This window comes from Hypomesus nipponensis, chromosome 24 (assembly GCF_054491055.1).
Source record: "Hypomesus nipponensis isolate SF chromosome 24, ASM5449105v1, whole genome shotgun sequence".
Taxonomy (NCBI): Eukaryota; Metazoa; Chordata; class Actinopteri; order Osmeriformes; family Osmeridae; genus Hypomesus; species Hypomesus nipponensis.
Genome location: NC_140384.1, coordinates 6,057,851 through 6,083,869, shown reverse-complemented (window position 1 = coordinate 6,083,869; position 26,019 = coordinate 6,057,851). Strand labels below are relative to the sequence as shown.

The 26,019-nt window shown below is 43.4% G+C and overlaps 5 protein-coding genes across 5 annotated transcripts; 4 read left to right on the top strand and 1 right to left on the bottom strand.

Annotated features, from left to right (window-relative positions):
- Positions 1-1,729: 1,729 nt before the first annotated feature.
- On the top strand, positions 1,730-6,898 carry LOC146232854 (ectonucleoside triphosphate diphosphohydrolase 2-like). The gene is given in 10 exon segments (XM_084690462.1): positions 1,730-2,252; positions 3,270-3,387; positions 3,843-3,878; positions 3,881-3,992; positions 4,154-4,313; positions 4,449-4,676; positions 4,793-5,062; positions 5,302-5,421; positions 5,862-5,996; positions 6,105-6,898. Coding segments are annotated over 10 exon segments (1,506 nt in total). The 5' UTR covers positions 1,730-2,135; the 3' UTR covers positions 6,315-6,898.
- A 1,288-nt stretch (positions 6,899-8,186) lies between these two features.
- On the top strand, positions 8,187-12,418 carry nelfb (negative elongation factor complex member B). The gene is made up of 13 exons (XM_084690868.1): positions 8,187-8,456; positions 8,775-8,935; positions 9,061-9,160; positions 9,282-9,512; positions 9,607-9,792; positions 9,894-10,006; positions 10,115-10,217; positions 10,342-10,437; positions 10,620-10,762; positions 10,922-11,028; positions 11,169-11,310; positions 11,508-11,616; positions 11,874-12,418. Exons 1-13 carry the CDS (start codon positions 8,355-8,357, stop codon positions 12,030-12,032), a joined length of 1,752 nt encoding a protein of 583 aa, XP_084546994.1. The 5' UTR covers positions 8,187-8,354; the 3' UTR covers positions 12,033-12,418.
- Positions 12,419-12,421: 3 nt separating this feature from the next.
- On the bottom strand, positions 12,422-14,642 carry LOC146232852 (uncharacterized). Its single transcript, XM_084690869.1, has 7 exons — positions 14,293-14,642; positions 14,074-14,159; positions 13,721-13,835; positions 13,491-13,624; positions 13,229-13,296; positions 13,030-13,150; positions 12,422-12,935 (listed from the first exon to the last, which is right to left on the bottom strand). Exons 1-7 carry the CDS (start codon positions 14,449-14,451, stop codon positions 12,524-12,526), a joined length of 1,095 nt encoding a protein of 364 aa, XP_084546995.1. The 5' UTR covers positions 14,452-14,642; the 3' UTR covers positions 12,422-12,523.
- Positions 14,643-19,119: 4,477 nt separating this feature from the next.
- Positions 19,120-20,351, top strand: LOC146232851 (P2Y purinoceptor 2). The gene has a single exon (XM_084690747.1). The coding sequence runs from the start codon at positions 19,120-19,122 to the stop codon at positions 20,134-20,136; it is 1,017 nt and encodes a 338-aa protein (XP_084546873.1). The 3' UTR covers positions 20,137-20,351.
- Positions 20,352-20,769: 418 nt separating this feature from the next.
- arrdc1a (arrestin domain containing 1a) lies at positions 20,770-25,582 on the top strand. Its single transcript, XM_084690441.1, has 8 exons — positions 20,770-20,927; positions 22,033-22,143; positions 22,437-22,487; positions 22,885-23,039; positions 23,127-23,309; positions 23,471-23,650; positions 23,740-24,268; positions 24,565-25,582. The coding sequence occupies exons 1-8, from the start codon at positions 20,810-20,812 to the stop codon at positions 24,606-24,608; spliced, it is 1,371 nt and encodes a 456-aa protein (XP_084546567.1). The 5' UTR covers positions 20,770-20,809; the 3' UTR covers positions 24,609-25,582.
- Positions 25,583-26,019: the final 437 nt, after the last annotated feature.

Genomic DNA, 26,019 nt, shown 5'->3' with positions numbered 1-26,019 from the left:
GTGCCCTGGGCCTCTAGTGTGCAGCCTGCTGCAGCCTGTGGAGGTCCTCAGGGCCTGGCCCGGGGCACCGTGTCCGGGGGATGGTGCTCTGTGTTTGGAGAGGAAACATCAGGTGGTTTGGACCAGGCCCGCCGCTTCAGGAGTGGGACCCTGCCTGGACACTCTCCTGATTTATCTGTGCATTTTTTTTTAGAATGATGTTCCTAACCTCTTCACCTCTGCGCCATTTGTGTTGTTGCTCCTCTCTGTTCGAGGGCCATCTAACACCGGCCCGACTCACCCCTCACCCGACTCCGACGCACGTCCCACCCCCCCCCCCCGCGCCTGTGTCATCTACAGTTCGGCTCGGACACCACACACACACGCACACACACACACACGCACACGCACGCACACACACACACACACACACACGCACACACACACTCTTGACTTGTGAAGTACAGCCATGGGGGGTGACATACTTGGCTGTATACAGTCAATTTTACGATAACAATAAACTATTGGGCTTTCCTTTGAACTTATTAGAATTGGAAATACTGTTAAACAGTCCATGTGCTATGGAACAAGTTAGGCACTCGTGTGTCTTTCCTAAAAAAGAGATGTCGTTGCTTTTGCACAAGACCACACATACATTATCAGGATGTGTTACGTATTTGAGGCATAAAGATTTTGGCTTCTTCTTTCCTATACTTGTTTTTGGTTTATCCATTCCACCTCCAAAATCGAATCATAGTAACACGCACGCTTTGAAGTCTGAAGGAACAAAGAACTCAATTTTATCACAAAGAAATGCAACCTTAATCATAAGCTGATAGAGGTTTCATATCGATGGCACATTTGAAATCAATCTTCCATGAAAATCAATCACCTCACACCTGAAGTTAATACAATTATCGGCATAATTTGCAATCATTTGACAAACATGTTTGACCTAGGGTCATCGTCATCTCGTGGTCATAACTAAAAGTGAGGGTCCATTTATAGACAGTTGGATATGGAATAAAGGTTAATATTTGCCTCTGCTGGTAGATTTTACCGGCACTTACCGCCAGTTTAGACTAAGGGATGGGTATTGAACATTTGAATACTTGGCTTTCATATAAACATTGATAACGTTCAAAGATTTAGTGTGGTGTGATTTTAAATGGTCACAAATATAGACATAACGACATAAAAATCTGCCTTCAAAACTTTCTTTATTTGATTCCACCGGTTTTCATTCTGCAGTAACGTTGTGATTTTTAATGCAACCACAAATAAACAGTGTTTTTACAATACGCTAAAACAAGCACAACAATGAGACAGTAGCGCCCTCCTTTGGTAAAGAGTTGAACTAATCAAATTAATTGAAATGTTTAAAAGTTGTGTATTACTGAAGAACGCCACCGGAGGGAAATTACAACATAAATTGTTTTGTTTTTAGATCTGTAGATCTTTAGTTTCTGTTTAATTTGTGTCTTGGAATGAGTGGATTCTCAAGTTTTAGCAAACTCTTAACTATGTAACAAACTCTAAAATATTGAAACAGTTGAGTTTGTGTGTCTGTATGGGTATGTCAATGTGGGTTACAATTATTAGTTGGTATCTCGTCCCAGGAGACAACTGCATATTTGTGGCAGAGCATAATTTATTTTCAGTAGTAAAAAAGTCAAACGCCGCACATCAACGTCATTTCCTCATACCTATCAAATCTTTGTGTGATGTTTTTCAGGGTGAGATTCGTTATCTCTCCGCATGACCAAAGGTTGTACTCTGTGCCCGTTAGAGACACGGTAAAACCGTCGGCTGAATGACTAAATGTAAATGTAATGTAAAACTGTGTGTCATTGAATTAACTTTCTAATTTGTAATATAAGACGAGGCAAATGTTGAATGCATTTGAAGGGGAAAATGTTCCTAAAACGTATCAGGCTTGAACAAAGCACTTGTTCAGCAATTACAGTTGTCACTTCTGGGTGTGCCAATGGGTAAACGAAAAAAGGCATTCGAGAATAAAACTGGATGTTGGACAACGCATAGCTCTGGCCAAGCCCACATCTGCACTCACCCACAAGTCCTCCTTTTGCATGCTTTCGCTCTTTCGCTCATGATTGTTGGCCTCGCATCAGCTCACCACCGATCTCAACCTCAACATGACTAACCAGTACTGTCACATCATTGCCCCAGTCGTGCTCCTGCTACTGGGGTTGGCTGGAATTTTCTTGGTTGCGATTCCAATTTACGACGTACGGGAATCTCCGGAGAATATGGTAGGCTTGGTCACCTGATTGTTAGTAAATTGTACCTGTTATTATAATTCACTTGGAGAGAAGTATTCCATTTGTGCGTGTTTGACGTTGCTTACAGATGGCCATTGCTGGATAACTAAACATTGCTTGAAATAATATTGAAAAGAATATTGTTACTGGTGATTAATAGATGATGCACACTTAATCAGCGATGCATTGCATGCTTACAAAACTTGTTTTGATGTGTATAGTAAGGTCCTATTGGTTTGGAAATTGAGGTTAGCTCACCTTCTAAGGCACTGATATTAATTCAATGGAACAGGTGCAGCCCAAAAGAGGATGATGAGCATAGCCCCAGGTATTGCAATGAATAGCCTTCAATAGCATCATTCAGATGAAAAGAACCATTACAGGCTGGGTTAGTTCATTGATGAGACTTACAGGAGAAGTAACCTAGATAATCGGCATCAAAGTAGTCATTCATGAATGTACACTATTAGATGCATATCATCATAGGATCTTATAGGAATAATTTACACCGGGGTTTTTGTGGGGGGGAGGGGCATTCCTGGTCAAATGTTGATCTCAAGGTTTAAAAATCCATATCAGATGTTATATTTTATCTCCCGTTCTAAAAGAGAGAGAGACAGAGGTAAACTGATAACAAGCCTATTCCCAGTCACTCCTTTGACATGCAGAAGCTTGCCCTTTTAGCAGATCTACAAAGCCAAACCTAATCCTGGCCAGGGGTAGCATTAAAAGGTTGGGATGAAAGACTGGAAGAGAAAAAAAGGACAGACCCGGGGATATATAAGTAAAGGTCTCCTTCATTCACCACTCATTCTTTCTTAAGAATTAAGTCCCCCTCAAAATCCCTTACAAAGGGGAACGGGTACATTTTGAATGGCCATGTCCATCAATGGAACAGTGACTTTTGAGATCAAAGACCTGTGTCAATACTGGGTTCATAATTGGGTATTAAAGTACTTAGTCTGGACTGTTTCTCTCTCATGTGTTTATCTGGAATATTCCCCCCAGTATGGAGTGGTCCTGGATGCAGGCTCCTCCCACACCACCATGTTTATCTACAAGTGGCCGGCGGATAAGGTGAATGGCACTGGCATCGTCACCCAGCACAGCGAGTGTCATGTGAAAGGTGAGTCGTTTGCCCTGACATCTCTCTCGTGAGGCCGAACAGCATCGCAGGGCGGAGGGAAGCCGTCCGTGTCTAAACACTGCCTACTTGTCCTACCGGTCTTCCCTCTGACAGGAAGCACGGGGCTTTAAGACGGTCAGACGGCTCTCGCTCTCCGAGCACTCCGTCGAGACGCTTTCATTTCCTACTTTTTAGTTTGTTTTCGCAACTGTGCTCATTGCAGAAGTGGTTATGTCACGTTTGGTTTGGCACGCTTCTGTTCTGTCGGATGTTTCCTGTTCCTGCGTAAAGTGCGGTCACATCGACCTTATTTCTACTTGGTCAAACAGTGAACGAAACCTTGTTTCTATAGAAACACAGCTAAAACATGTTTGCCCTAACCTTAACCCTCACGCCAGGCTTGGGTCTACTTCTGCAAAACTCTCCTCAGGAACCGTAATACTGTCTCTGTCTAGGTGGAGGAATTTCAAGTTATGCCGGACAGCGAGGGGGGCTGCCCGCAGTCTGGAGGTCTGTCTAGAACAGGCCTTGCAGGACATCCCTAAATCTAGGCACCATCTCACCCCAATGTATCTTGGAGCCACAGCTGGTATGAGGTTACTGAAGTGAGTAAAGATGCACGACAATACTATTCAAATCCCACTGAAACCCTGCAGCATACTAAGTAGAAAACGATTTATGAGTCAAATGAGATGAGCGACAACACCTCATAGATTAGTCCTCCATTTTCAATCGATGGTGTAATTATCTCTCTCTTTTTTTCCAGTATATCAAACTACACCCAGTCAGAACAAATACTGAAGGAAGTGGGAAACAAATTGCGAACTTACCCTTTCAACTTCAGAGGGGCCGCTATCTTGAGTGGTCAAGATGAGGGGGCGTATGGCTGGGTTACCGTCAACTACCTTCTAGAGAACTTCATCAAGGTGGAGTTTCAATATGTGTTTCCTTACAGGGCACTTGGGAAGCATATTGAGGAAGAAATGTTTTGGGAAAAAGGAAAAGTTAGGTGTTACCACATTCTCATGTTTCCTCTGACTTTCCTCTTTTGTGTTACACAGTACGGCTTTGTGGGGCGCTGGCTTAGTTCCGGAAGGAAGACGGTGGGGGCTCTGGATTTTGGGGGGGCCTCTACTCAGATCACCTTTGAGACCCCTGATAAGGTGGAAGACACGAGAAACGAGATGAAGCTACGGCTTTACGGGGAAGACTATCACATCTACACCCATAGCTTCCTGTGCTATGGTAGGGACCAGGTCTTACGCAAACTCCTGGCTTACTTGGTGAAGGTAAAAGACATTGTCAACACACCGTTTGATTCTGGGAACCTGAGCGGTTGTGTGGGAATACAAAGTTTGAATGGAATCCCTGCTGCGTCTATTTCTTCTTCTCTGGTATCTTTCAGACTCAAGGCTCTGGAGGTCTTATTTCCCACCCATGCTACCCTGCAGGACACAACACCTCCATAACACTGGGCAGTGTGTTTGACTCCCCATGCACTGCAGAACACAGGCCCAAGCCTTACCACCCACAGAGCTCCCTGACTGTGCAGGGGACTGGGAATTACCAGCAATGTCTTAACAATGTGTCTGAGATGTTCTCCTTCAACAAATGCTCCTTCTCCAAGTGCTCCTTTGATGGGATCTTTCAGCCCAATGTGACTGGCAGCTTCATGGTGATTCTTCCAATATGAGTTCATATTATTTTAACATGCAGTGTGTGTCCTTCGTGGAAAATAAATCCTACTTAAATCCCACATATTTCTCAGTTCTGCTACTGACTAGACGAAGAATGGTTCTATATTCAGATCCTTGCTACAGGAATCACAGTAAATAAGTCTGTAGTGCACATAACTTCCTGCATGGGTATTGCAAACTCGTTGTGCCCGTTAATTGAGCATTCTCTGTCCTACAGGCATTCTCTGCTTTCTACTACACACACTCCTTCCTGGAGCGTAGCACCGGCATCCAAATCACATCGCCCTCGCTTCTGGAGGGAGCCGCCCGTATTGTCTGCCATATGACCTTCCAGGAGGTAAAGAACAGCACTGTGTTCTACTGCTGGGCTCAAATGACTGGATATTCTTAGATCATTCATCTAATACACTGGAGTGCTACAGTAACAATGGTTTTCACAGACAGGAGTGCACTTTCATTGTGCAGTCAATCTCCAGTTGCAGCAACTGAGGCAAACCATGTTAGAGCTCTGTGAATTGTGGGGAGATTAGATCCTCCAATCGGTTGTGAAGAGATTACTGCCGAGTAGGCAGTGATTACCTTCCCTATGAAACAGCAGAAGGGAGAGCTAATCAGATTTTCCAAGACGGCAATTTGATTACTGACTTTAGGATGCTTTCTGTGCACTTGTATGTATGATGTCCAATTGATGGTAGTATACTGAAAAAAGGAAGAAGAAAAACATTACAGGAGTGTTTCACTGCTAATTTATGCCACTGACACAACCTTTACACACAGTTGTCTGAGAAGGTCCCCGAGGAGAAGAAGCGTCTCCAAGACTACTGCACAGTATCTGTCTTCATCCAGGTGCTAACGCTTGAAGGCTATCACTTCGACGAGGTCTCCTTCCCTCGCATCTCTTTTCAGAGAAAGGTGAGTGTGAAATTGAAATATCACATGATGAAGTCATATTTCACTTTGTAAAATACATTAAAAAAATGAAAAAAAATAAAAATAAAGGTCTGAACTTTTGTTGTGTAGGCGGGAGACACCTCCATTGGTTGGGCGCTGGGTTACATGTTGACCCTAAGCAGCCTGTTGCCAGGGGAGAGTATTGGCCTGAGGAAGGCCCTGCTTCCAGGAGCTTGGCTTGGCCTGATCCTCATCTTTGTCTTCCTCCTCCTAATTGTATTTGGTCATTTGGTTGTGACGGTCTGTCAACGGAAGAAAAGCGGGGCCAGTGTTATTTGATAGCTTGTTTAGCTAATTTCAGCAAATGTTGCCTCCAGTCAGATGTTTGCACTTATCGCATGCACTAGTGTTCCAGCCATTACAAACGTGTAGCTTGCCTTATGCCTTAGTGTGTGTTTGTGTGTGTCAGAGGAATAAGGCTGTAAGTGTAATTATGACCAAAGAAATCTGAATGTGAGATGCAAAATGACTTTTATTTTGAATTGGTGTCTTGCTTGTCATTTGTTCTACCTAGTTTTGTCAAATCGACTATAATGTATTATTTCTTTTTGTAATGTAAGATTCTGAATAAAAGTGAAAAACGTATATAACAGAAGTGAATACTGAATAACAACCACATCCTTTTTGTGCTGTCTAGTTTATAACAGTTTTGCACTTTTCAATATTTTGCTTGTTTAATGACATTTATTTTTGCATCTTGCCATTACAACTTGATTGATGTTGTTCAGCTTTTTTAATTTGTTGAATGTCTTAACTGTACAGTGCATTTCTAGTGGGATTATGTGTTAATTATTTCAACCAAGGATTGTTTGTTGTATCAGATCAATGTACTTGTTATTCTTCAAATCAAATAAAGATCAGTAAGACGTAAATTGACCTTGGCTTCTCAACCCTTTGATACACAAGCTATGCTCTCTAAAGCAGAACATGGGTCTGAAATGACCCACATTCATTTCCTATGACATTTCATGTATGGTTGAGTGTTTCTTTGCTATATCTTTTGAAATCAATTTATTTAATTATTTAATATTCTAATTATTCATTAAGTATCTTGTTTTTGATTTCCACAAATCATTATTTTAATTTTTGTCTTTCTTACTTTCTGAGAAAAAAACCTGTTTGCGCGACTACATCAAGTTTACAGACAGGGGTCAAACGTGGCCCATATTATTCACTGTGGAATTTGATAGAAACTTTGGATATTTCCAATTTGGAACATATTTACTGTGGATAACTATTCACTTGCCACACATTTCACAGCTCAACACTGCTGCTTTTAGGCTTGGAGATGTTAATCAGTGACATCATTGAGGAGGTCCAAAAAGGCAACAACTTAGAGACGAAGAGCTGCAGCAGCAAAAGGGAAAGAATGGAGAAGCATCAACAAACAGGAATTCTTGGCCTTCATCGGTTTGACGCTCCTTTCCGGGGAAGACAAGAGCCAAGATGTGGGCCTAGAGGGAGCGTTTTAGGATCCAATTGCAAAATCCAATGTTTAAAGTATGAATGTATCAAGGCTCCTGTCCTCAGCAAGGACTGTCAAACTGAAAGAGGCCAAGAATTCATTTTTGTCTATGTTTCTCTACTCTTTCCCTTTTGCTGCTGCAGCTCTTCATCTCTAAGTTGTTCCATTTTGTCACTTGTGAACATCTCCCAGCCTAAAAGCAGCTGTGTTGAGTTGTGAAATATGTGACAGGTGAATAGTTATCACGTTTCAAGTTGCAAAACAACTTAACACATATCAAAAATTCCTATCAACCTCCATACGTAAGGGTCATTTTTGACCCATGTCTGTAAACTGAAAGTAAATAATTAAATGAGTTAATCTTAAAAGATATAGCAAAGAAACACTCGGCCATACATTAAATATCATAGGAAAGAATGTAGGTCATTTTAGACCCATGTTGTGCATTAGAGGGGTGTACAAAAATGATTAAAACAAAACAAGTTAATGGAGGAATACCTGGAATCTGCATGATTAAAACAAAATTGCGAAGATATTTAACATTATTCTCTAACCCTAGCGCAATACAACAGTAGCAGGTAGGAAAATCTGACGGGTAAGATAAAATGTTTGGAGTCCGATCTGGCACTGTGTGCGGAACCAATAGTTATATGACCGTGCTTGTTTATCGGACTGTTGACATTGTAGTACACTGCCCGCACAGGAAGTGTGCGTTGACAGAAAAAAAGAAAGGATCGTGAAAAAGTTAGATTATAACTTTATTTAACGTGGTTTGATACTCATGTTTGTGTAGCATATCATTGTATGCATGTTGCTATAACTAATTCTGCGACCTGCAAAACACAACAAAGAAAATGTTTGCGGGATTGCCTGAGCTTGGGATATCCAATGGCGAAGATCTCAAAGAAACTCTTACCAACTGCACTGAGCCTTTGAAAGCCATTGATCAGTTTCAGGTAGCTACACACATATGCCACTGTGTATCTATCTAACATGCTATCCATGTCAACAACATCATGAACATACGTGATAGATAGTTAGCAAGCTAGCAAACGTTCGTTAAAAAACTAGCCATTCTACAACTCAATGCCACACATAGCTCTAACACAACCATTAGCTAACACAACCGTATACGTACGCCTACTGGTACACTACTACACGTTACCGTGATTAAACCAGTTTTATCTAAGCCTGAGTCTATAATATTGTAATTTTTTTACAACGTTTCCCTCCCAGCATATGTATAACGTACGTATCTTGTCAATACCATTTAGACGGAGAATGGCATTTTATTGCCAACTCTCCAGTCTGCACTGCCCTTTCTGGACCTTCATGGCACACCTCGACTGGAGTTTCACCAGTCGGTGTTCGACGAGCTTCGCGATAAGTTGATGGAGCGAGTCGCCACCATTGCAGAAGGCAAAGAAGAGGACCGGTGAGACATACTCGAATCAATAACCTTAGTATCGGCTGAGGGCCAGTGTTGTTCTTATTCATATTCTTATGGGGAATGTTAATCTCATTGAGGTCTTGTGTGCTCCTCATCCTACTTGACCGCAGTTATGGTAAACTAGAGGAGCTGCTGGAAAAGAGCTTTCCTCTCGTGAAGATGCCCTCCATACAACCAGTGGTCATGCAGGTTCTGAAGCATCTACCAAAGGTCAGGATTTTTCCTCCACAACTTTGTCCTACATTAACATCTAGTAAAACCCGACGCTGTGGATGGCAAGCTCACTGTTCATATCGTAGGATCCCAGCCATACCGTGTTTCCTTTCCACAGGTGCCAGAGAAGAAGCTGAAGGTGGTGATGGCTGACAAGGAGCTTTATAAGGTCTGTGCAGTCGAGGTGAAGAGGCAGATCTGGCAGGACAACCAAGCCCTCTTCGGCGACGAGGTCTCCCCCCTGCTGAAGCAGTACATAGTGGAGAAGGAAGCGGCCCTCTTCAGCAACGACCTCTCCATCCTCCACAACTTCTTCAGCCCCTCGCCCAAAACCAGACGCCAGGGAGAGGTGAGCCTCCGCCGTCGGCGCGACAGGAGCGAGCCAAAGGGTTGGCTTGATGGACATTTGGCGCTGACGTCGACTCTCGACTGCTCCCCTACAGGTGGTCCTCAAGCTGACCCAGATGATCGGGAAGAATGTGAAGCTCTACGACATGGTTCTGCAGTTCCTGAGGACCCTCTTTCTGCGGACGCGGAACGTCCACTACTGCACGCTGCGTGCTGAGCTGCTGATGTCCCTCCACGACCTGGACATCAGCGAGATCTGCTCCGTAGACCCCTGCCACAAGGTACCACGGAAACAAACGAGCGCACGCTCAAACAACTCAGTGGCTGTCCGAGCAACCGCCATTTCAATCCATCCCCTTTTACCTGTCTTGCGTTTTGTCAGTTCACCTGGTGCCTGGACGCCTGCATCAGAGAGAAGTTTGTGGATGCCAAGCGGGCCAGGGAGCTGCAAGGTTTTCTGGACGGAGTGAGGAAAGGACAGGAGCAAGTTCTAGGGTGAGTCCGAACATGGGAATAAGGGTGTCAATAACTAACGTCCGTTCTGGAGTTTCCCCCCAAAGAAGGGAGAAGGCTGGCGATGACGTGTGTGTGCTACCGTTCCAGGGATCTCTCCATGATTTTGTGCGACCCGTTTGCCTGCAACACCTTGGTGTTGAGTACCGTCAGAAACCTCCAGGAATTGCTGAGCCAGGATGCTCTTCCCAGGGTGAGGAAGTGGAGGGGAGCGCACTGTGTATTTCCATGTTCCATGATCAGTAACGCGTCGGTTCATGTTGTGGACAATGTCGAGGTCTCCGCTAAAGAGAGAGATGTCTGATTGAATGAAACAGGACAGCCCAGACCTGTTGCTACTCCTGAGAATGCTGTCCCTCGGTCAAGGCGCTTGGGATATGATCGACAGCCAGGTTTTCAAAGAGCCGCGATTGGTGAGCTCTTTCTTATTGTCACTGTACATCACTTTGACTTTTTTCGCTGGACTGTGGCGCTTTGAGCGCAAGAAAGCACGACCAATAAAACGAGGACATTCAAAGAAGGGTTCTGCTGCGGAAAATGTCTTTGTGTCGTATTTGTCGATCTCATCATTTGATTGGACCCCGTCCGTCTGTAGGATGTGGAGGTCGTGACCCGCTTCCTGCCCGCCATGATGTCGGTGGTGGTGGACGACTACACCTTCACAGTGGAGCAGAAGCTGCCCAGTGAAGAGAAGACCTCCGTCACATACCCCACCTCTCTGCCCGATTCCTTCAACAAGTAAATACTGGGACGGCAACCATAGCGGGAGTTTTGAAAATGCTAGGATTCCTTGCTCATCAAAAACCGTCACGTTAGACGGTGCTGTATTTTTCAGGTTAGGTATCACGAGCCGTGGATGTCGTGTAATTGCCCTTGTTTTTAACCTACCTAACCTAGGTACCTGCAGGAGAACCGCGTGGCCTGTGAAATGGGCCTGTACTATGTCCTCCACATTGCCAAACAGAGGAACAAGAATGCCTTGCAAAGGTTGCTTCCCTCTTTGGGTGGGTATTGCCTTTTTTGGTTTGAATAGGTCTGAGTGTTCAAGTAAAAAGTGGACAGTAGGGAGACGTTGCAGACGTGCGAAGCCTCCGTTGATCTTTGATTCCTGCTGTGTCCACTCTGACTTTTCTCTGACGTGCAGTGGAGACCCTCAACGACATGGCGTTTGGGGACATCTTCCTGCACCTGCTGACTGGACACCTCACCCTGCTGTCGGACGAGTTCAACACAGAGGAGTTCTGTACTGCCGTCTTCGACGGCTTCCTCCTGACCTCCTACTCAAGGTCGGCGAAGTTAACCGAAACGATTCAAATGATTTAGTCTAAAACCATGGACGTTGCAGTGAAAATTGCTGTCAGATCCCTGTAGAACTTGTCGTGGATAACTTTGGTGCTGTACTGGTTCTGTGTGTGGGAATATTTTTGTGCAGGCCGCTAATGTCCTGTAACCCATCCTTATTTATGTGGTGTGTGTGTTTCAGCAAAGAGAACGTCCACAGACACTCTCTGCGCTTGTTGCTGCATCTCCACCACAAGGTGCTGCCATCGTACATGGAGACCTTAATGAAGACACTGGAACCGCCCAAACAAGTGAGGTTCAGAAACAGTCATGAGGAATCCTGCTTACTACCTGTATTCTCCTCCTAAAAATGCTGAGGTTATGACATCTGAAATCATGTTACGTGCTTCTCAACACGCCACACCAGCAGTTGAGTCATGTTCATGTATTATATTTAACCGTCGATGCACACTAGTGCATACGTGGTCATGCGTCATGGGGGGTCAAAGGCACGCGATTTACCAGAACAGTGTTGACTTTTTTTGTGGGGTGTTGTCGTGGTTTACAGAGTAGCGAGCCGGTGAAGGAGTTATACACCCAGCTCACAGAGAAGCTGGAGGCCCAGAAGAAGAGCCCCCCCGAGGCGGACGAGACCCCCTCTCTTGACCTGGGCCTCCACCCTGTCGCGGTCCCCACCACGCCCTCCACCCCCACCACGCCCGTCTGACTGGAGCACACAGCAGAGGCAGAAGACTCGTGGTCGGAAAAGGCGACGCTGATATTGGATGTAGACGCTAATGTCAGCGGCGGCTGAGAAAGACTACACTTGAATGAACGGTGTACCGTGTTCATTTCTATTATCTGGGCAAAGTTTTGCTTGGTTTTCTGTATGTATTTTCGAAGACGGATGTTTCGTAGCAGTCTTCCAGCTTTGATATTGTAACCCAGTGTTCAGGGTTTTTTTTTCCAGTGGATATAATTACTTTTATAAGCATGTAGTTTTGCTTTATTATTTTACAAATATATTTTCATATATACAGTAGATAGTCTGAATGTCGTACATACTGCTATTGTATCAGTGAAGCAAGCTGTAAATAAATAATTATCTTCGTGTTTTCTTAGTTTTGATTTATTTATGTATTTCTGATTTTTGAGGGGAATATATGTAGTTGATAGACATCACAGACAGGTCTGTCTCAAGAGATGCCCCCTGTCCAATCAAGTCGCTGGTTTTTGAGAGAAACTCAACAGCACGTTTGAACTTTTGAGTTTGAAGGTCACTTTAAGTTGACCGGGGTCCCATTTACTGTCGTAGAATGAATCCGTGTCCTTCCAACTGTCCTCTGGGGCGTTATCCTCCAGACCATCCACACACCCAGGAGCATCCGCAGAGTCGTCCGACACCGAGCTTCTGCCGCAGGCCTCCTTTGCTCGGTGCCCCCTGCCTGGTGATCCACACCTCTCTCCAACTGTCCCACATCCCCTTCGAAGGCATAACCCCGTCAGCTCCAGCTGGACAGCCTCAGAGGAAGACCAGGCCACCTTCATCGAGTCTGCCGCCGTATCCAGACGCTCGTCCAGGCAGCCACCACAGTGCTCCCACCGCCACCCCCCGGAATCGGGGGCTGACCTGGGGTTTGGAGGAAAGCAAGGGTGAGTTGTAAAGGGAGCGCCGTGTCTTTAAGAAGGAGACCGATGAGAAGGAGCGTCAGTCAGGGTTCTACCTCTGTCTTGACGTTCGACGTTCAACGCTCTGGGGCTCCTCCACCACCACCTCATAGAATCGGCGGAACACCGGAGCTCTTCCGGAGCCTTGCTGATGATTGAACTGCTCCATCCTTGGGTCTGATGCAGGTATGACACGTGTAAAGCCCACCAAGTTAGCTTCCAGTGTCAAAATTAATGGGTGGACATGGACTGTACCTGGGATTATGCCGGCACACTGCAATATACTTGGTTGCTGGGGGGCAACAGGTTTCAAAGGCTTGAAACTGGAATGCACAAACAGAATGTCATTGAGTAGCTATAGTTGGTAATCATTGATGCTGTGGATATGTGCATCAAAACTCAAGCATACATTTTTATTTCAGAAATTTGATATTGAAATTTGAAAGTGTTGTCAAATCTTAAACTTGTGAAATGTGAAAGGTTGAATTAAAAATCCCCAGGCTTTGCACCGGTCTACCCATTAATCATCTTCTTCTTTCGTTTCTGATGTTTCAGGTATGGGCTTTCCATGCTGGCGTTAGCCCCAATGAGCCTTAGGTTGGATTCCAGTGTGCCTGCCTTGGGGTCCTGAATCACCTGTGCAGCACCACCCTGCAGGAAGGAATATCCAAACTGTTTCCCTCCTCACCCACCTGCGTACTCACAGGTAGGCCCTACACCGCGTGAAGAAGTGTCAGGTTGTATCACCTGTGAGACAATGACTGGTCTTAGGGAGAATTTAGACAGCCTGGAGGGTTTGATCTTGTTTGCGTCACATTCACCGTCACACTTGGACCACCTCTCCACATTGACTGTGTCTGCGCTGTAAAAGGAGTGTGTGAATGAGAGAAACGTTAGGAGAGAACACAGTACAGCATATATGAACTCAAGTAAAGATGCGCACATGCTTACACGGCTGCAAAACATCAGCGTATTTTAGCGTTGGACTTTCTGCTGTCAGCTTCTCCCATTTCAAATCAAATACGCTGTCGTCGGAGATTTGTTTTCACCCCCAAAATACTGAGAGATGATTGTATTCTATCAATGCTGAATAACTATACCTTTGGTCGATGGAGAGCATTGATTTATCGTCAGGGTCTGAAGTGGGCATCAGTGGTTTAGATCTGACTCTGATTGTGAATCTTCTCTGCATCCAAGAATGAAGAGAAGACAAAAACAACACGTCAGAAAGGTACACGTGTTCTTCTGAATGGACCCAGAAAGTGTCATCGGAAGGGACGTGAGTGTACAGACATCATTTGATTTGTTGTATTTGGCACCTGCTGTGGTCTGGGTTTACAGGACGACCCACTTCTGTGGTTCTCTGCAGCGTCTGAGCGTGGCTGCAGTGCTCTCCCCACACAGGTCACATGCTCCAGGGGCTCACCAGTGGTTTTGGGTTGTGGTTGTGGAGTATTCAATTTCCACAAATTGGCCATTTTCCCCTGTTTGAGCAACCGAGGCCGTCAAATAGACATCTAGGCCTAAGCAAGTCCTATTTGTTTAAATGATACAGTTCAAAATGTGTGATACGCGTTGGCATCGTATTGTAATGTTGACCTATTCAACATTATTCTAGGGTTCTTCGTGTATATAACTTTTTGTGATTGACTGCATGGAGAAATGCAAAGTGTTTCATCTGTGCATTAATGCTCTATTTATATATTTAGAATACCAATTGAAAATTTAGAATCCCTAACAATGTTGTAACCATAGAAATCTTAAGATTCTATTGTTTTTACGTTTTGGTTAGAAGTTCATGCAAAAGAATACTGCATGGCTACTCTATCATATGACACAAATGTCACTTTTGCTATCCATTAATCTAAAACTACCAAATCCGTATAAATCGGTATATAAAATATATATTAATATATAAAATATATATTATGCATAATCATGTAATCCCATATTCCCATAATTTACAATTGATAGATACATTTCTATTCTTGTCAGTCTCTGTGTCCATTCTTACAGCATTTCTAGTTTTGACAAAGACTTGAAATATTGTTGCTGCATGCAGTCATGATCTTACAGGAAGCTCCTATCATAAGTATAGCCTGCTAAATAATATCACTATACCAGGGCATCCTGAGCTGAGATTACATTTAGTCATTTAGCAGACGGAACTTACATTAAGTACAGGGACATTCCCCCGAAACACTGTTAGAAAATATTGCTAATATTACACAATCTCTGTGAAATTTCATGTGAGATGTGTTTTCAACTGTATTCTAATTGTCAAATCCCTTTACTGTTTGCACGGTTTTACATCGTCATTCTTTGAAATCCCCCATACAACTTCCTTGAAAAAATATCCACATATAGGCCTAAGGGCATGATGGTTGGAGTAAATTTGACTGTATTTGATTCAACATTTGTAATGAGTTCTTCCCAATATCTGAATCTAATGATGATTGAATCTATCAGGACCCCATGTGGAATATAAAATGAAACTATATGGACATATTGGACATCTCATTATTCTCTTCTTTAGGTGATTGCCTCCACTCCATGTCTAAAAAGAATCTCACGATGAACGGGTCAGTGACCAAAAGCAGTGGCTTCCTGCAAGGCCGTAATCATAATATATATTGGGGGGGACACATCCCCAATATTCAAATCTGGTCAAAATGTCCCCCCCAATATATTGATATAAAAATATAAATGTGCTACGCTACGACAGGCAACCACGCACGCTATCCGAAATTATCATAACAAATAAAACAATCTTCAACATTCTATTAGGGGTTATACCAACTACACGTTTCCTCTTTTTGACATCCTTGTTAGTACTCTCACACTTTAAAACTACCCAAGGCACTGTTCCTGTTAATTCTACAGCAGACAAGATATGCATGCACAAAGAGCTTCACACGTTCTGTTTGACTGAGACCACAGTCGTTACATCTTGGTGAGTTCTCTTTCACTCTTCCGTTGTTGTAACAAAAGAGCTTTCTTTTCACGTATTATTCACATATTTAATATAATGTTTTCCTTAAAATGTTTTTCTATTATTAGGATTCCTCCGTAAGGAGGAAACCTATTGTTATTGGTGGTTTTATTATTTGTAATTCTTGTACCATGGGAGTCAATGGCAGCCCCTAGACCCCATCGACAACTTTTTGTGAAATTTGGCACACTCATTAAGGACAGTTTCTTCTATACCTACACCAAGTTTCATGTCTCCCATTAGACCACTCTAGCGCCACCAATGGGTCAAAGTTGGACTTGTGTTTACACACGCAACTTTTGAACCGTATGACTCATTTTCAAAAATGAGGTACCATTGGATTCCCTGGATCAAGCCGAGTTCAACGCACACCATGGCGTTAATTTCCGGTTATATAGATTTCCCGCCATTTCCGGTTTTATCAAAAACCTTTGAAAGCCTACTCCTCCTACAATTTTTGTCATATATTCTTCAAAATCACCAGAGATGATCTTCAAACCAAGCCTCACAAAAGTTATCAAAGGAATTTTGATCCTCATAACCGTCTGTCCGGTACAGCCAATCAAATTCATCAGAAAAGCCGCCAAACAGGATGTGAAGTCATGTCTCAGCAAATCTTTGAGATATCAACACTAAACTTGGTAGATCGGAGGAAGACACTACAACATATTACCATGTGCAAAGGCAAATTCATATCTCTAAAAATGATTGATATAAATCAAATTGAACTTATCGCTAACGCTAAAATAATGCTTTGCACATCAGCCAGTCAAAAACTGATACTCTGATTCAATCACAAGTTCATATGAAGACTCTTGAGAATGTTCATAACACAAATCTGTGAAAAAGTTGACTGTAAGATGAAAGGTCGATTTTTGGTGAATATTTGAAACATGCTTGCTTGGCTAATTTCTAGGCAAATTTCCAATGAATGTCTCCCCTGCTCCTCCCCGCGCGTGCTCCAAAATCTCACACACACTCAGCCTTCCCTTGACACACGCGCGGCCAAGACGCACACGCAACATTTCAGGAGAGTGTGGGCTGACCAAGCCCCCACTCATTCCTTGGTCTTTAGCAAAGGCCCATGTGGCTCTTGATGGTATTGCATTTCCGATTTTGTATGCAATGGTAAAAAGGTCTCAAATCCTGAAACATTGATAGTATAGACCAAGAGTAAATACCACACCTCAAATGGCCCACCATTACCCATAGGTGGCGCTATAGGCCACGCCCAAAAGCACAAAGATACAAGGCTTTCTGGAATGGATAGGTTCACCAAGCCCCCTCCCTTCACGTATTGGCTTGAAAAAAGGCCCATGTGGATCTTGATGGTATTGCATTTCCGATTTTGTATGCAATGGTAAAAAGGTCTCAAAATCCTGAAACATAGATAGTATAGGCAAAGAAACAGTTTAACAAAAAGCCCATGTGGATCTTGTTGGTATTGCTTTTCCGATTTTGTATACAATGGTAAAAAGTTATAAAAATCTTGAAACATTGATAGTATAGACCAAGAGTAACTACCACACCACAAATGGCCCACTATTACCCATAGGTCTTCCCTTGACACACGCGCGGGCTTGGCAAGACGCACACGCAACATTTCAGGAGAGTGTGGGCTTACCAAGCCCCCACTCATTCCTTGGTCTTTTGCAAAGGCCTTGTGGATCTTGATGGTATTGCATTTCAGATTTTGTTTGCCATGGTAAAAAGTTCTCCAAATCCTGAAACATTGATAGTAAAGGCCAACAGTAACAACAACACTTTAACAAAAGCCCATGTGGATATTGTTGGTATTTTTTTCCGATTTTGTATGCAATGGTAAAAAGTTAAAAACATCCTGAAACATTGATAGTATAGGCCAAGAGTAACTACCACACCACAAATGGCCCACCATTACCAATAGGTGTCGCTACAGGCCACGCCTTAAAGCACAAAGCACTTCACTTCTTGTGAAGATTAAAGCACTTCACTTCTTGGCTTGAAATAAAGGCCCTTGTGGATCTTGATGTTATTGCATTTCAAATTTGGTATCCCATTGGAAATTCTGCAGCATTGATTTTTCTATACAGTTACAATTTGTCAAGAATATACATTTTTCAATGGTTCGCAATGCTTTACATGTAAGCCAGTCAAACAAGTTCATATGAAGACTCTTGAGAATGTTTAGTACACAAATCTGAGAAAAAGTTGACTCTAAGATGAAAGGTCGATTTTTGGTGAATCTTTGAAACATGCATGCTTGGCTAATTTCTAGGGAAATTTACAATGAAATGTGTCCCCTGCTCCTCCCCGCGCATGCTCCAAATTCTCACACACTCATTCTTCCCTTGACACGCGCGGGCTTGGCAAGACATACACGCAACATATCAGGACTGTGTGGGCTGACCAAGCCCCAACTCATTCCTTGAATATCAGCATAGGCCCTTGAGGACCTTGGTGTCATTGCATTTCCTACTTTGTATGCAATAGTAAAAAGGTCTCCAAATCCTGACACATTGACAGTACCGGCCAAGAGTAACTACCACACTTTACCCAAAGCCCATGTGGATCCTGTTGGTATTGCATTTTCGATTTTATATGCAGTGGTAAAAAGTTTTTAAAATCCTGAAACATTAATAGTATAGGCCAAGAGTAACTACCACACCACAAATGGCCCACCATTACCCATAGGTGGCGCTACAGGCCACGCCTTAATGCATAAAGATACAAGGCTTTCTGGAATGGATAAGCTCACCAAGCCCCCTTCCTTCACTTACTGGCTTGAAATAAAGGCCCTTGTGGATCTTGATGGTATTGCATTTCAGATTTGGTATGCCATTGGTAATTCTGCAGCATACATTCTTCTATACAGTTACAATTTGTCAAGAATAAACATTGTTCAATGGTTTGCAGTGTTTGGAGGAATCCGCCATTACTGCTTGCAGTTATATTTATTATTATTATTATTCAGCTTTTACAATAAAGCAGCTATTTTTGCCTTTCTAATGATTTTAATTTGTATTACTTTTGAAATGTACAGATTTCTGTAAGATATCTTTGGGAAGTAGACAATGGGTGCTTGCTTCCCTGTCTGAATGTTGTGTTAAGACAAATCCACCTATCACTATTTGTTTCCCCTTCCAGCCTGGAGCCCCTTAGACGTCTGTAGAAGATGAATAGCTCATTGGCATTGAACACGAGTGTAGCCAACAGCAGTGGCTCTGTGTCCTGCGATGCGGAGCCCCAGCACGTCTCCATCACCGTGTTCATTTCCCTGGTCTTCCTGGTCGGCTTCTTCCTCAACAGCTTCAGTCTGTGGGTCTTCTGTTGCAACGTGCCAAACTGGAGTTCTGGGACGGTGCTGCAGTTCCATCTGGCTCTGAGCGACGCCATTGGCTCCCCGGCGACATTTATTATGGCGGTGAACTTCGCCTTGGGCCACTGGCCATTCGGAAAGTTTCTGTGCCAAATCAAGATTGCGCTACTCAGCATGCACTTCTATGGCAGCACCATGTTCCTCACTCTCATCAGTGTGCATCGGTATGTGGCAGTTGTCTATTACAACAAAAACTCATATATGAAACGGAAAGAATTTGTCTCAAAGTTGTGCGGTGGAGTGTGGGTCATGCTTCTAGTAAAATCTGTGATCTATGCAGTGTGCCTTCCCCCTACTAAGGAAGGCAATACAACTCAATGTCACAGCATTCATCAGAAAAATCTTACCAATATTTACTTTACCCTAAACTTTCTGCTGTTTACATTTGGGTTCATTTTGCCTTTTTCTGTTTCTGCAGTGTGCTATAGCCGCCTGGCAAGTGTAGTGTCTAGCATCAATGTCAACACAGGCAAAGGTCTTGCTGTTAAGACCAAGTCTCTAAGGATGATTGGGATTTGTCTAGTCATATTCGGACTCTGCTTCCTTCCACTTAACATTTCAAGGACAACAGCGGTAGTGATCAAAAAGTACTACTCTACTGAGTGTCGTACGCTCCTGCGTGTTGAAACTGGGTATTATGTGTGTGTAATCCTTGCAGGTGTTAATTGTTGCCTGGATCCCCTATTGTATATTTTTGGTTCGCAGAGTTTCGCTAAGGCTTTCAAGAATTCTTTAAAGATCAGGTCTAAGCATAAAGGTGAAGCCAAAAGGGAGTCCGATGGATTAGGCCTAAGTGGGACAGATGCTTTTTGAATTCAGTATTATTTACCTTGTGTGCTAAAGAGACGACACTGAAGATGTCAATGTTATGGTTAGTGTTCACCTTTTTATGTCTTTCTGTTGTCATCTGTCTAACATAATTGTTCATTGTTAAAAAAGTATTTATACATTTGCTTTTTGAGGAACCTTGAGATAACTGTAAAATGGTGTAGCAACTAACCATGTTACAAACATGAAGTTTTATTAGTAAAGGAATATGAATTGAAGGACATTTGTCAATGTATTATTTTCTCTGTAATTTAGTCATTTAGCAGACGCTCTTATCCAGTGCGACTTACAGTAAGTACAGGTACATTCCCCCCGCGGCAAGTAGGGTGAAGTGCCCTGCCCATGGACACGTCATTTGGCTAGGCCCTGAATCGAACCGGCAACCTTTCCCAAACCGCTCAGCCACCTGACTCCTCTGACGTAAGCTAGCATTCATTAAAGGGGTGTGAATCAATAACTTAAAGAGCACAGGTTGTTTTACTGATAAAAAGTCGTTGAGAAACATCTTTAACTTGTAACCGGTTAAAGAGATAATATTTTTAAGGAGGGGCCAATGAATTCATTGAATGTATGCTATTGACGTCATTTCGAGGGCTGGATAGAGGCTCACTCGGCGCACAGGTGAACAACACTCGACCCACTCCTTGTGGGAGAAAACATGGGAAAGCTTCAGGAATTTGATATTATTTTAACCGACAACAAAGATGTTTACAGCCCCGGAGAATCCATCACAGGCACCCTGAAAATTACAACAGCAGAAGCACTGCAGTGTAAAGGTATGATTGTATTGTTTTCGTTTTTCTCAAATTGCCGTAGCCTACCTGTATCGAAAACAAGGTCTAAAACAGGAAGTGGAAATTGAACAAGTTCTCCACTGAAAACAAATTGTGTGACCCAAAGAGATTTTCTGTTAAACATTTAAGATTTGACTGTACCATGTGTTGAGATGTATTTGTTTATCTAGGTTTGGATTTAGATCTCGCAAGTGAGATCACAAAAAAAACTTGGTTTTTACGTGGTTCATGTTACTGCTGGCACCATTTCGAGTATCAAGATGACATGGGTAGTTAAAAATTCAGCGTGAATAGGATCCACTTTGATTAGGTGCCATCTGTCAAGTGGCTGAGCAGCAGCTTTTGACCCTAGTATTAAATATAGGTTTACTAACAGGTGGTCCCCACCATCCTCACCGGTTAGTGTAACAAAACACCTCTTCAGGCTTCAAAAGTGATTACTTTTAAGATTCTAAGATCTAAGATTGATCAAAATGCACAAAACACGAATAAACAGAAGTATGACATGAACTTTTGTGTAGTTATTAAATGCATGTTAGTGTTGGTTTGAATATCACAATAGCTTTTAAGAGCCAACCAAAGGGAGGCAACAACCACCCCAAACCCTATCGCCTTGTTAGTAATATTAAAAAAGTGGATCCTGATCAATTTAATAACTGATCTCCCGAGACTGGACTAAGCTCTCTCTTGTGTCCCACAAGTTTCTGTTAAACTTCTAAGTTGAGCCTCCGGTTTGTGTACATTCCTTGTCAGAGAAAGCAGGTTAGATTGACGCTGTGTGAGTCATGGTGTTGACATTATGGAACGTGGTATCAATGGCAACTGTAGTGATCACATTTTGTAAGAAATCTGATCCTTTCCTCATTGGACACAAATGAAATGTATACATGATTGTCTCCAGTAAATAATTACATCTTTAAGTAGCTAATGCCTCCTGCTTATACTCTCTCCTACTGTCCATACAGTAAAAAGTTGACTTAAGTAAAAGGCAACAATAACATGGAATTTACAAGTGGGTCTGGGTCCAGTTTAAAGTGCAAGTCCATCTAATCTTTCCATTGTGTTCACCTATTGTCTTTTCCTGAAGCAATCAAGGTCAATTGCAATGGCTTCTGTGGTGTGACCGGCAAAATCAATGACACAGCGTGGACTGTGGAGGAGCCCTACTTTAACAGCACGGTCATTGTGACAGATAAAGGTAGGCTATGCTCTGCTCTGGCCGTTGACCCCCCCCCCCCCCACCCCTCCTGTAGTTTTGTACTCCACTCCCTTTCACCCTCAATCACCCTCTTATACACTCCTTTATTGGAAATCACACCTGGCTACTTGTATAACAAAGGATAAAAACAACAGAAGGTGTACATATGATTCAGCATTCTTTAAAGCTCAATATTGACTGCGTTGTATGGATAGCTTTTATTCTCTAGAAGGGACAACACGCCCATTGTCTAAGCTGCTAACTGATACTTATCCTGTTCCTCTATGTCCCAGGAACACTGAAAGAGGGAGACCACAGCTTTCCCTTCAAGTTTTTCCTTCCAGGTAATGAATGACCTCTCAGTGACGATCGCTTAGCATTTTGGCCGTGCCACATTCTTTCCTACCAATGTTTTACTTTTGGAAGCCGACATGCCCAGACGCGTTCCATTCTTGACCGATCTGTAGTTGATGGTATTCACCATGATGTCAAATCCTCAGCTTATCTGTAACCCAGTCATTCTTTCCACCCTATTCTCACGTGTGTACTGATGCTGCAAAACCGACCAAACCGGTCTTTTACCTATACTCAGTCGATACTAAGTCAGTCACTTAAAACCTGCAGTCTCATTGTATCTCGATGTGAAAGATATGATTAGTGTCTGGCAGTATGACATGTCTGTCATACTGCTTACATGAGTCCAAACGCACTAACTTTGATCACTCTTGTCTTCCACCACAGCTTCTGCGCCTACATCTTTTGAAGGAAATTATGGGAAGATTATTTACAGAGTTAGGGCTTTTATTGACACCCCTCGCTTCGCAAAGGACTACAAGACGGAGAAACCCTTCTACCTGCTGAGTCTCCTCAATCTGAATGAAGTACCTGACATACAGGTGAGAACTTCTCAGCGTGGTGTCGACGTAGAGGGAAGAGGAGTTTCCCCGGAGTCTACCATTCATTCCCCCGTTTCGTCTTTGCAGGAACCCAGTTCCTCAGCCATAACCAAGAAGTTCAGCTACATGCTGATGAAGACAGGCACCGTGTCTCTGAAGGCCCAGACGGACATGCGTGGCTACACTCCTGGGCAGGTCATCCAGCTCACCGCAGAGATCCAGAACCAGTCGGGCAGGACCACGAGCACCGTGGTGGCCAGCCTCATTCAGGTACCAGATGTCTCCCTGAGGTTTGAATGTTTCGCATAGCTTTTAATCGTCAGTGAAGATGATTTGTATCAGCATGGGCTTACGTTGATCATGGAAAAGGATTGTGACTGATTCGAAAGCATCTTTTTGTGTGTGTGTGTGTGTTGGCTCCTTTCCCTCAGAGAGTGACCTACCAGACCAAATCAAAGCCTACCTATGACCAGAAGACCATTGCGGAGGTGGAGGGTGCTGGGGTGAAGGCCGGCAAGCAGTCTGAGTGGAAGGAGCAGATCATCGTGCCTCCTCTTCCCCAGTCCTCCCTCTCTGGCTGTAACCTGATTACCATAGAATACTACATCCAAGTAAGCACCAAAAGAAAACATCTGTTTTAATCGGCGTACTCGTTTTTTTCCCACCCCTCACACTAACGTTCTCCCTCGTGCTTTTGTAGGTCACCCTGAAGTCTGCGGATGCCACTTTGACCCTTCCCATCCACGTCGGAAATGTCTCACTGGACAAGAAGTCCAAACCGTCCTCCAAGGCAGCTCCGCCCTCTCGTCCGGCTTCCTCTCCGGCCGCTCGCCCCGTCTCCATCGCAGACCCCACCCCTCCTCCCAAGCCAGCCCCCCGCGCCGCCACCCGCAAGAGAGGCTCTTCGTGTGCCTCCCCCAGCGCCCCTCCAGCCGAGGAGCACCATGACGGCCCGGGGGCCATCCCCACCAAGAACTCCCAGCTGGGCCCCTCGGTCCCCCAGGCCTCCATGTCCCCCTGTGCCTTCAGCTATGCCCCAGGTGTCACCTTCCCCCCGAATCTACACCAGCCTGGTTCCACAGGTGCCACAGGGGCCAGCTCCCCATACTTCTCTGAGGGCACCCCTATGCCCATCGCCTTCTCGCCCCTCTTGCCTCTAGACTACGGGAACTCTGTATACCCGCTCGGTCGGTCGGTATCCCAGTTCCAGCTGTATCCCAGTCTTCCAGGTGAGCAGTGGTCAATGGCAACGTTGAATATTCACTTGAGATGAATTAGCTTCATAACAATCATTTTGTTGGACTATTAGGTGTGGTGTGTTGCTAGTTTGCTAGTGTTGTTTTAGAAAACGAGACAATGCTGATAAAGGGTTTTTAAGTGTACAAGCATGAAGCCACACCCCAGATTGGTTTGACGTTGCTTTCAGGTTTTTCATGATGCTGTCAGAGACTAGGCCCTTACAGGAAAGTGTGTGCTTGAATGTGTGATAACACTTTTTGTATGTTTGAACACTTTTCTTTTATAGAGGCTCCACCCTCCTATGATCAGAGCTGTAGCGGCAGCACATAAGCTTCAGCCAGAAGATCCAGGAAGCTGGGTGGTAACTGCTATCTGATCACTGTTATGCTCTTATCCATCCTCACCAGTACACCACCTGTTGTTATATTTTGTCACAACCGATTTTGTTGGATATGACAGGAAATTGATATTGATTGTTATTTTGGTGTATACTGTGAGTTCAGGGTTGGTTAAGGAGTGAAGATTCTAAAATGACATCTGTGATGTTAGAAATATTGAAAGGTGCTTTTTACCTTTTTTTCTCTTCTTCAAGGTCTGCTTGTTAATATTGGCAGGATACACTTTGTTTTACTGGATGCAAATGACACAATCAAAACTGTTTTAATGTACTTTAGAGCGCTCACATTTGACAATACTTGTTTTGATTTTTGAATTGTATTTTATCAATGTTATTAATCTTCAGTGTGTGATGTTCTCTATTGTTTTGCTTAAAATATGGTGTTGACTGTTTGTGATCTTACATAGGAGTAGCAGCAGAGAAGGTTTTGCTGATTTGCTTATCAAATCACTAGCATGTAGATTTTGACGTTCGTTTGAAGTTTGTCCTTCCGCTGTAGACTAGCTACCGACGGTTTTGCATTTTATTTTATTTGATGGTATGGTAGCTTTTGTTAATAAGAAATCCATGTAATGTTTTCCTTTTCACAATCTAATAAACATGGAACAAAACAACTGATTGCTGCTCATACCTAGTAGTAGACACTATTATTAGCTTTAGCCTTCCCTCAGGATCATAATCAGGAGTTGTTTGTTTCAGTTCCTCACATATGATAAACCAGCCATATGATGTGCCACATTGTATGTCTTTACAAAGGTTCAGTTGTCGTGTGTTTTAGGAAGCTATTTAGCTCTCTGGTCAATTGACTTTACAATTGACTGGACACTTTTAGTTAAATGTTTGTTGCATACACTGCAAATGTTTATTTATTGATATAACAAAAAAATAAACTATTTATCAACATCAATTCTGCTCAATTCATTTCGTTATGTCACAGATGTACAAGGCACAATAACACAACTTCATTTCTCAACTGTAGAGCAAAATCACACAGTATTTTACATTTGAAAACAAATTGAGTTTTAATGTGTGAAAATGTGCAGGCAAAACTACACCCAGTGACTAATTCCAGACTATTACATGTGAGGACATGTGTAAAGAAATGATCAGGTGTAATAAAAAACAATGCGTGGATGAGTGTGTGTGGGGGGGGGGAGCTGCTAAAAGGCTAATAGTGCTTTCAGTGAAGTGGGTCTTTGTGTGAAGTGATGCCACCGACTGGCCAGCCCCTGTACTGCTGCTTCAGAAAGAAGAAATGAGCGAGCAGAGGCACATGTCGAACAGCAGTGAGCCGACTGAGCATGCTCTGTGGAGGAACCAATGGGGAGCAGCCTGGTCACATGA

Coding starts and splice junctions, on each gene's coding strand:
- arrdc1a (XM_084690441.1), top strand. CDS start 20,810: ATGGGAAAGCTTCAGGAATTTGATATTATTTTAACCGACAACAAAGAT. Junction 23,651..23,739: donor CCATAGAATACTACATCCAA/GTAAGCACCAAA, acceptor GTGCTTTTGTAG/GTCACCCTGAAGTCTGCGGA. Junction 24,269..24,564: donor GCTGTATCCCAGTCTTCCAG/GTGAGCAGTGGT, acceptor TTTCTTTTATAG/AGGCTCCACCCTCCTATGAT.
- LOC146232851 (XM_084690747.1), top strand. CDS start 19,120: ATGAATAGCTCATTGGCATTGAACACGAGTGTAGCCAACAGCAGTGGC.
- nelfb (XM_084690868.1), top strand. CDS start 8,355: ATGTTTGCGGGATTGCCTGAGCTTGGGATATCCAATGGCGAAGATCTC. Junction 8,936..9,060: donor GAAGGCAAAGAAGAGGACCG/GTGAGACATACT, acceptor ACTTGACCGCAG/TTATGGTAAACTAGAGGAGC. Junction 10,763..10,921: donor CTGCCCGATTCCTTCAACAA/GTAAATACTGGG, acceptor TACCTAACCTAG/GTACCTGCAGGAGAACCGCG.
- LOC146232852 (XM_084690869.1), bottom strand. CDS start 14,451: ATGGCCAATTTGTGGAAATTGAATACTCCACAACCACAACCCAAAACC. Junction 13,836..14,073: donor ATGCTCTCCATCGACCAAAG/GTATAGTTATTC, acceptor CTCCTTTTACAG/CGCAGACACAGTCAATGTGG. Junction 12,936..13,029: donor CGTCGAACGTCAAGACAGAG/GTAGAACCCTGA, acceptor TCCAAACCCCAG/GTCAGCCCCCGATTCCGGGG.